The sequence below is a fragment of the Conger conger genome, chromosome 4, assembly GCF_963514075.1.
Source record: "Conger conger chromosome 4, fConCon1.1, whole genome shotgun sequence".
Lineage (NCBI taxonomy): Eukaryota > Metazoa > Chordata > Actinopteri > Anguilliformes > Congridae > Conger > Conger conger.
Window position 1 is genome coordinate 79427091 of NC_083763.1, and position 10138 is coordinate 79437228.

At 44.0% G+C, this 10138-nt stretch overlaps 2 protein-coding genes across 6 annotated transcripts; one reads left to right on the plus strand and one right to left on the minus strand.

The window, feature by feature from the left end:
- The first annotated feature begins 359 nt into the window (after positions 1-359).
- On the plus strand, positions 360-5415 carry LOC133127640 (zinc finger protein 239-like). Of its 5 annotated transcripts, none has more exons than XM_061240665.1 (3): positions 360-688; positions 2885-3060; positions 3827-5415. In XM_061240665.1, the coding sequence occupies exons 2-3, from the start codon at positions 2910-2912 to the stop codon at positions 4816-4818; spliced, it is 1143 nt and encodes a 380-aa protein (XP_061096649.1). In that variant the 5' UTR covers positions 360-688; positions 2885-2909; the 3' UTR covers positions 4819-5415. The 5 variants fall into 5 exon arrangements, with proteins under 5 accessions (XP_061096649.1, XP_061096652.1, XP_061096648.1 ...); XM_061240668.1 differs by lacking the exon at positions 360-688 and adding an exon at positions 1177-1335; XM_061240664.1 differs by lacking the exon at positions 360-688 and adding an exon at positions 1591-1922.
- LOC133127642 (E3 ubiquitin-protein ligase TRIM35-like) lies at positions 5241-9608 on the minus strand. The gene is made up of 4 exons (XM_061240669.1): positions 9492-9608; positions 8084-8106; positions 6489-6607; positions 5241-6146 (listed from the first exon to the last, which is right to left on the minus strand). Exons 1-4 carry the CDS (start codon positions 9591-9593, stop codon positions 5965-5967), a joined length of 426 nt encoding a protein of 141 aa, XP_061096653.1. The 5' UTR covers positions 9594-9608; the 3' UTR covers positions 5241-5964.
- Positions 9609-10138: the final 530 nt, after the last annotated feature.

Below are 10138 nucleotides of genomic sequence, written 5' to 3' on the forward strand. Positions count from 1 at the left end.
ACACTTGGTTAAATCATTTTTATTAGATTTATTCATGAAGTCTTCAAAACTTGTTTAATAACCAAACAATGTTACCATTGCAGGGTAATATGTACAGATATCATTAATTGTGTTACTACAAAATCATGAGTCCATTTTATTGTGAAATCTAGCGCTCTGCTGGTAGCCCCGATCTGCATGACTTAACTTATCCTGGCCGACCCCAGCTTGTGATGTCGGGTCGTTCCTTTTCACTGGGTGCGTATTATTTTTCACTCCACTACTACCCTCCTCCACTCCGTGCCCCGGAAACTGGTCTTTGTGGACTCCCTCCCTCCACTGTTCATTTTCAAAGTAGACGAACAAAACTCCACCCTTCCCTACTCTCCGGGTCAAGTGTACAATGCCGTATGTTCTAGTCGAAGTCTTTTCACATTTCTTGGTGACTGTCCAGATCCAGAAAGCAGAGATGGCAGGGAATTGAATTCCCCCAATTATGCAAAATACTTAGCCAAATTTGTGTGTCGTTATCATGCTTATCATCCTACCCGGATTGCGGGTTTATATACGGAAGCTATGTATGTGTACATAAAACCAGCATGACTAAATAAGTATGCTTGCTAGCTAACGTAGCTAACGTTCCCGATCCATCATCATCGTCCCCTGTCCAATGTTAAAAGAGTGACATGGTGGTTGATCGATAGCTAAGGTAAGGATGCTGACTTACCCAATGGTCATTTTTGCTGGCTAGCTAGCCAAGTTATGATGGAAGCGCAACTATAATGTCATTATGAAAGCAAACTAGCTAGCTAGCTAAATGAATATAACCAAAAATAGTCCTCTAATTTAAATGAACCTAATGTAATATTTTCATTGTCTTGCCTGTAGGCCAGCAGCACAAACTATGGTTCACAAGTTATGGGGGAGGGATAAGGGGAGTAGTTATCCTGGTGTAATGCATACAAGGAGAACATTCTCAACCGGTTGAAAATAGGACGAGAAATTTAAAACGCTTACTTCTCCAAAACTAAAGAACGAACATATGTAATACTTTGATTGTGTTTCTCAATTCCCTCTCGTGCAAATTGCTTACAAAAAGTGTGACCAACCTCATGTTACTCCTTTAAAGCTGCCAAGAATTGAACTAGCATAGCCCTAGGTTCTGGAACACCCCTCCCCCTGCAAGCACTGTAAACAAGAAATAAGTAACCTGAAAACAGCAGATTTATAACCAAGTTTCTGATTTATAACTCTCATTCGGTTAAGAGAAACTCTGAAATAGGAGAATTTCATCTCAATTTCTAGCTTTAGACGCTGTTGTAACTCCGAGGGTGAATGATTTGGATAGTAGACATTGTGAGAAATTTTATTCAATTTCACTGAATTAAATATTTTCATTTTGGCAGGATCACGAGATATTTACTGGTTATGGGCAAATATGGAAGGAATATAAATAATTAAATGATTAATTTAAGAAAGCATAATTGCAACTGTGTTCAGTAACTAATGCTAAAATTCTAATCAAATAATTGCAGATACCAGATATCTGTTCAATAGTACAGAACAATGAATTAGTGCACGTCTTGGCTTTTATTTTGAAATCTAGCGCCTTGAGAATTACCAGAAGCAAAATCTCCTTATTGTTGCTAGCTTGATATTGCGGTTAGCCCTTGCCGACAAGCATGAAACTGTCTCGTTTTTTATATTTTGTAACTTATATGAATTGCACATGCTAGCCTTTCAATTGACATGTAATAAATACGTGTTTGCTTCTACCGCTAACTAAGTAGCTAGCCGCTCCTGTTCGTAAGCTCGCGGGTGATAATATTGCACAGCTAGCTAACGTGTTGTTTAATAAAGCTAACCAGTTCCAAATCTGCGCTTTTGCAACGTTATTTAACCGGCGAGGGAAATGCATACTTGCGCGGTCGACGAAAATACAGGTGTGTGCAGTGTGTGCGTTTCTATTTATTTGAATGGAAATGTTGGCGTAAATTAAACGGTGGGTTAGCCGTGTAGAGCGTGTTAATATTCGTTTGCTTTTTTGCTCTGAAATCGCAATCTGTACCACGTGATCGCCGGAGAATTAAATTAGCGCATAGAAATACGCAATTTATGATAGTTATTAGCTAAGCCTGCCGAAGTTTGTCATTCATTTTATACGTCCGTCAATACGTCTGCATATATTTATACATTCTAGGTAATATTACCGTAACCTAGGAACAGATAGCATTTGTGCTCCCGTTTTAGGACCATTGGCTTCTGATAGGTGGTGTGCTGACTGAGCCTCGTGGTAAAGCCTGTAGCCAAGTTAGCTCGTGATGTTACGCACAGTGAAACTTTCATGACAAATAAATATTTATTTCCAGACGATCTTCCGTCTTATTCCTTCCGTTTTCATAGAAACTTGATACGAGACTCGTACGTTTCAGCACACAGTGACACGGTAATGGTGCTCTCCTGTGACGGTGGGGTAGCTGTTGCTAACGAGAGACTGCGAGCCGGGCGGGCTTTATACGGCTCTGCCGAAAGTGTTCACGCACGGACACACATCGTTTTATTTAAATGTTATCATTTTTTAATTAATTTTAAGATTAACCAGATAATGATTTAATAGAGATTTGCCTGCATAACAGAGTGCGACCAGGTCTGACAAGCGTTCAGGTAGCCCGCCCAGGCGGCCTGTAGCGTAGCGGTTAAGGTGACTGGGACACCCAAGGTCGGTGGTTCTAATCCGGGTGTAGCCACAATAAGATCCGCACAGCCGTTGGGTCCTTGAGCAAGGCCCTTAACCCTGAATCGCTCCAGGGGAGGATTGTCTCCTGCTTAGTCTAATCAACTGTACGTCGCTCTGGATAAGAGCGTCTGCCAAATGCCAATAATGTAATGTAATCCTCCCTCTCAGGTGCTCCGTCTCTGCAGATGAAGACATGAAGACGGAACCAGTGATTGACAGCTGGGATGACGCAGGGGTGGAGGCGGGACCAGGCTGGCACAGAGCCGATGGCGCAGACAGGGTTACTGCTGTGAATCTGAGTCAGGCAGAGGAAGCAGTACTCGGCCACATAAAGGAGGAGGAAGGTGAGAGGAGGAGAGGTCTGGGCACGTTGCTTCTCCGCTACAGTTGGTGCGGTGTTCTCGGCAATACCGCCCACGTGTCTCGCCTGCAGACATCCTCCCAGAGGAAGTTTTTACATTGCTGCCTGTTTACAACCTGACGGTAAAAACACACCCAAAACTGGCAGAGAAGATATGCAAATATATATTGTTGCATGTATCAAAACCAAATCTTCTCAACAAGAGATTGTTGGTGTATGATAATTGGCTGAACTTTGATGGTCCTGTTAAAGAAGCCTCGTTTCTCAGTGCATTCTGGTTAGAAGTTATATATAGTATGTACATACATACTGTATATACATACTCCTCCGCTGTTCACCACAGAAGTGTTTCCATCACCATGGTGATTTATCAGTGTTCCCATCACCATGGTGATTTATCTGCAGTGGGAGACTGAGCTGCATTCTCATTGGTATTTTGCTGCTTTATTGATCACAAGCATTAATTGTGACAAATTGAGAGTAGCTGATAAAAATAAAAGGGTATTGTAATGTATGCAAATCCAGTAAAATATTTAAATTTTTATTTGTATTATTATAAACAATACTCATTTATTATATAGTATTTATTATATTTTGGTTTCACTTTCAAAATAATTTCAGATTTCCAATGCTTCTCACTGGCTCTGCTGTGTGAGTGTCTGTTAACATCTGTGTTGTTCCTGCACACCTGTCCTCTCAAGTCAAACATAATAAACGCCTCATAGAACTGTCCTGTCCCCTCTCCACAGGGCAGACTATTGAAGTGGTGTCTCAGGTGTTTGCCTGCTCCCAGTGCCCATTCGCTCACCTGGAAGAAGTGAAGCTTCACCAGCACGTTGAGAAGGTGCACCCAGAGGAGCACAGCAGGGTTCTGAGATCTGGAGGAAACGGAGCAGAGAAGCCACTGCTTCCCAGCAGCACACATCAGCAACCCACACCCCCTAAAGCACTCCCCACCCCAACACAGGCCCACACAGGCCCTGCAGGGGCCCACACCTGCTCCCAGTGTGGGAAGGGTTTTGGATGGCAGTCTGAGCTAATACGACATGTGCGTACTCACACAGGGGAACGCCCATACGACTGCTCTCAGTGTGGGAAGAGTTTCAGGCTGGCATCGCACCTGGCGGTACATCAGCTGATTCACACTGGCGAGCGGCCATACCAGTGTTCCCAGTGCGGGAAGAGCTTCAGATCTGCCTCTGACCTGACCCGACACCAGCGCACCCACACAGGCGAACGGCCCTTCCACTGTCCCCTGTGTGGGAAGAGCTTCATTCAGTCCAGCACTCTGAAGATACACCAGCGGATTCACACAGGGGAGTGCCCGTTCCCCTGCTCCCAGTGCGGCAAGAGCTTCCGATCCGCGTCCATCCTGACCATTCACCAGCGCACCCACACCGGAGAGCGCCCGTTCCAGTGCGGACAGTGCGGGAGGAGCTTCAGCCAGTCTAGCACTCTGATCCTACACCGTCGCACCCACACGGGGGAGCGGCCGTACCGCTGTGGGCTGTGTGGCAAGAGCTTCAGCCACTCCAATTCCCTCACACTGCACCAGAGGATCCACACGGGAGAGCGGCCGTTTCAGTGCTCTCCGTGTGGAAAGAGCTTCATCCACTCAAAATCTCTGACGCTGCACCAACGAACTCACACAGGGGAGCGCCCGTTTCACTGTTCCCAGTGTGCGAAGAGCTTCAGGTTTGCATCAAACCTCACAAAACACCAGAGGACCCACTCAGGGTAGTTTCAGTAAAACCACCCATTCTGCTGTCCAAACTTCTCCATCTGGCCTCTGAAGTGCAGCACAGTACCTTTAGAGTGATTATGGTGCAGTGAACAGTGTGTGTGTGTGTGCGTGTGAGAGTCTGGGTCTTAAACTATCACAGTGTACACCAGTCCTGTACGTGTGGTCGTGTACTCTTAAAAAATGATCTTGCGTTTAACACGTTGCGTTTAATTTGCATTACCTCTGACACCAGTTAATTGGAATGAATCACCCTCTTATTTACTCTGGTTGTTGGTGCTCTTTACATTCTTGGTTTTGAGTTTTTGGCAGTCTCGAAATAAACGTATTCAGTATATACAGTCCCCTCCAAAAGTATTGGAACAGCAAGTCAATTCCTTTGTTTGACAATTGAGTTTGAGGTCAAAAGATGAGATGACAGATCCGATTTTCAGCTTTTATTTCCTGGTATTTTATCTAGATTTGTTGAACAACTTAGAACATCACCTTTTGTATCAGACTGACAGTTTTCTTGGTGAAACAATAAATAGTTCTGAATGTCTACTCTTGGTTTTAGCCTTGGGTTTTGCCTATGAATAAAATATATATTAAAATGAATACCAGAGAGCTGTCTTTGGAAAAGTCATTTTGAAGCTTAGAAAATAGCTTGTACAACAAATTGGAATGTCCTGAAAAAGAAAGAAACCGCTGGCATACTGAGCAATGGACATTGAACAGGTCGACAAAGGAAAACAACAGCAGTTTATGACAGAAACATTGTGAGAGCATGTTAACATTTTAACCTGATCTTTTCCCACAATCCACAATGCTATTCCACTGTTACAGACACCTTAAGTGGACAAATCTTTGCAGAACAATTAGGAGAGAAGAATGGAAGCACACACTCAGTGAAGGAGTGTTTAAAAGTGTAGAGAGGAGTGTTGTTACTGGGGTCATAGAATGACACCTCCCCCTGTCCCAGTCCAGCTGCACTCTGACCCTCTGGAGTTTCCTCTGCACAGTGAGGACTGTAGGTGGCTTTGTATTCTTTGTATTCACCCTTGTGCTGCCGTATACTCCACACTCCTTCTGCTGGGCTCACAGTGAACTTCTTCCTGCTGAAGGACTCCTTAGCTACACCCATCAACCATTTATCATCCCCTACTTCTACATCCCAGCAGTGTCTCCCTGAGCTGAATCCCTCAGTGCCCAGCACCCAGTCCCACCTACAAATTCGCTCTGGATTATCAGGAACCTGCTGGCTCTGACTACAGCTCTCACACTGGTCAGATCCTCAGACAGTGAGAGTTTACAATGTGCTGTGTTTGGATCCACAGGAGTCACAGGAGCTGAAGGGACAGAGAATGAGATGTCAGCACTGATTATGGTACACAGGGAAAACATTAGACAACATGAACATATAAACTGGGTTCCACAAAAAACATTATAGCCTCAGATACATGTGTGAGAGAAGCACTGGGAATAAAATCACATTTTATGAGTCACTCTTAAAGCAGAATTTTATTTTGAGCATCAGTGAGATTATGGCCTGGTGCTCAGTCTCTTCACTCCAGGGCTCTTACACAGACAGGACCAATATGACTCTGACTGCCTTCATCAGCTTGTGGAAAGGATGCTGAAGATTCCCCCTTTACAGTGACAATGTGGAGCTCCCTGCCCCCAGTACTTACTGTATTGAACAGTCCCCAGCATCTTCTCCCACACTCTGTACTTCAGATTGCCCAAGTGCTTGGCCATATCAATCAGCACTCCTGAGACCTTCTCTGGATCCCCCAGTGTGCACTGGGCTCTGCAATAATATTCAGCAGTTACTTGTGCCGTGGGTGTGGCTTCAATACCATAGAAAATTACTAACAGCAACTTCAGAACTAATCAACCAATTGTGTGGCAGCAGTGCAATGCATACAATCATGTAGATATAAGTCAGAAGCGTCGGGTAATGTTCACATCAACCATCACAATGGGGAAACGAATGTGACTTTGACCGTGGAATGATTGTTGGTGACAGACAGTGTGGTTTCAGTATCTCAAAAACTGCTGATCTCCTGGGATGCCTAGAGTTTGCAAAGAATGGTGCAAAAAAAAAGGAAGAAAATCCAGTGAGCAGCAGTTCAGGCAGAAATGCCTTGTTAATGAGAGACATCAGAGGAGAATGGCCAGTCTGGTGAAAGCTGATTGGAAGGTGACAGTAATGCAGATAACCGCACATTACAACAGTGGTATACAGAAGAGCATCTCTCAACACACAACAAATTGTAACTCTAAGTGGATAGGGTGCTAAGTGCTACAGCAGGAGAATGTGTCTAAATAATACCTAATGAAGTGCTCACTGACCGTATATTGTAAGGGGATCCAGAACCAAATTACAGGAGAAAGAAGCACTGGGCGCCATTAAGGCCACATGGCAATACGCTCAACAAGGACAGCCCTAACCCTAACCCAACAACAAGGACAGCCCTAACCCTAACCCAACAACAAGGACAGCCCTAACCCTAACCCAACAACAAGGGCAGCCCTAACCCTAACCCAACAACAAGGGCAGCCCTAACCCTAACCCAACAACAAGGACAGCCCTAACCCTAACCCAACAACAAGGACAGCCCTAACCCTAACCCAACAACAAGGACAGCCCTAACCCTAACCCAACAACAAGGACAGCCCTAACCCTAACCCAACAACAAGGACAGCCCTAACCCTAACCCAACAACAAGGACAGCCCTAACCCTAACCCAACAATAAGGACAGCCCTAACCCTAACCCAACAACAAGGACAGCCCTAACCCTAACCCAACAACAAGGACAGCCCTAACCCTAACCCAACAACAAGGACAGCCCTAACCCTAACCCAACAACAAGGACAGCCCTAACCCTAACCCAACAACAAGGACAGCCCTAACCCTAACCCAACAACAAGGGCAGCCCTAACCCTAACCCAACAACAAGGACAGCCCTAACCCTAACCCAACAACAAGGACAGCCCTAACCCTAACCCAACAATAAGGACAGCCCTAACCCTAACCCAACAATAAGGACAGCCCTAACCCTAACCCAACAATAAGGGCAGCCCTAACCCTAACCCAACAATAAGGACAGCCCTAACCCTAACCCAACAATAAGGACAGCCCTAACCCTAACCCAACAATAAGGACAGCCCTAACCCTAACCCAACAATAAGGACAGCCCTAACCCTAACTCAACAATAAGGACAGCCCTAAAAACATTTTAAAATATTTAATTTGATGAGAGAGGATAGAGATTTGCTTACCTATATGGTGTGTCCTTATACCTCTGAAATAAGGAGAGTAAATTTTTACCACTGTATCCAATACTCAGTCAATTTAAACAGTGTTATCACAATAATACTTCATAGTGTTGAATACACTTCTTATATGACATATAATCATTTCTGACCCCAAGCACCCTCTGTGTACAGCCTTCGATCGGTTACCTTCTGGGCGTAGGTTCCGGCAGCCAGCCTTTTCAAAAAACAGGTCCAAACATTCATTCATACCACAGGTGATTAAATCCCTGAATGGTAAGGTCTAACCCAAATATTTTATATATATATATATATATATATTTTTTTTTTAAATATTTATATTTATTCACTTAGTTTAACTCTGTCTAGCGGGTCCAGCCAGAGCACTACTCTTATTTTGTTATATATGTCGTAACTACCAGCAGCTGCTATAGTGCACCGTGTTTTTTTATTTTATTTATTATTTTTATTAATTTTGGACTTCAGATCTGATCTGTTGATGTTATATGTCTGTCTCTATGTGCTGTGCCTGTTTTTATGTAACGTCGCCAACAATGATTTTCTACCAAAAACCAATTTCCCCACGGGGACAATAAAGTACCTACTACTATATAACATGTATTTACTGCTTTAATATTATTGGACAATGTGTAGCTGTAGGATGATGATAAACACTGCAAAAAGATCTGTAGAGATTTGATGATATGAACAAGTTTGAAAATGTGGTTGAGAGAATACTATATTCTATAAATTCATGTGTGTGAACATTGATCAATTTGAGTCCTATATATACATCCATCCATCCATCCATCCATTATCTGAACCCACTTATCCTGATCAGGGTCACGGGGGGGCTGGAGCCTATCCCAGCATACATTGGGCGAAAGGCAGGAATACACCCTGGACAGGTCACCAGTCCATCGCAGGGCACACACACCATTCACTCACACACTCACACACTCAGACACTCAGACACTCAGACACTCAGACCTATGGGCAATTTAGACTCTCCAATCAGCCTAACATGCATGTCTTTGGACTGTGGGAGGAAACCGGAGTACCCGGAGGAAACCCACGCAGACACGGGGAGAACATGCAAACTCCGCACAGAGAGGCCCCGGCCGACAGGGATTCGAACCCAGGACCTCCTTGCTGTGAGGCGGCAGTGCTACCCACTGCACCATCCGTGCCGCCCTATATATACAGAATGAAGTAATTATTTTTAAGAATCATGCCAAAGTCCCATGTGAGTAAAAATGGTCATCGCTAAAAGTAGAATTCGGGAATTTGTTGTCAGGCCTCCAACACTCCTACCTAATTTTTGGTCATTTAGATCATTTAGGATCAATCCGACTCTGAGATGCTTGATAACTACAGTACTAGGTCCTACAGACACACAGTGAACTGGTCTTACCTGCAGGACTAAGTTGTCTTCAGCTCCCAACTCCTGTTCTAAGGCTCTGATTTGTTCTGAAAGGGATATCTCTTCTTTCATTTTTTCAACCTTCTTCTTCATAAACGGACTCTTCTGCTCCTCATCCTCCCTCAGTGCAATGATCCTAGCTGCTTCTTCATCTTTCAGGAACAGCTGAAGTTTCTCGAATTCCATCTTAATCTGTCTCTCTGTGTGCTGGGCCTGGCTCTGGAATAAACATTAGTCACCATCCTTTCAGCAACATCCAGTATTTTAACCCCAACACTGCTTTAACGATCTCAGTGCAATACCTTGATGTGCTCTGCTATTTGATCACACATTAGTTTCATTTCATTAATGGATATTAGTTTCTTCTGAAGTTGCACCAGTGCAGTCCTGTGTTCCTCCTGTAAAGAAATGAGTGCACACCTTATAATTAGAGTGGGAAATGTTTGGATCATTTGCATCATTTTTATAATGGTGCCATGAAGAAGTAACATAGCATAAGGTAATGGCAAGAACAGGCCATTCAGTCCAGCAATGCTTGCCTTTTCCTACACCTAAGTGTGCCTACTGCCTAGTTTGCCTAAAAGCAAAATAGTAATGAACACTGTATTACATTACGTGACATTTAGCAGACGCTCTTA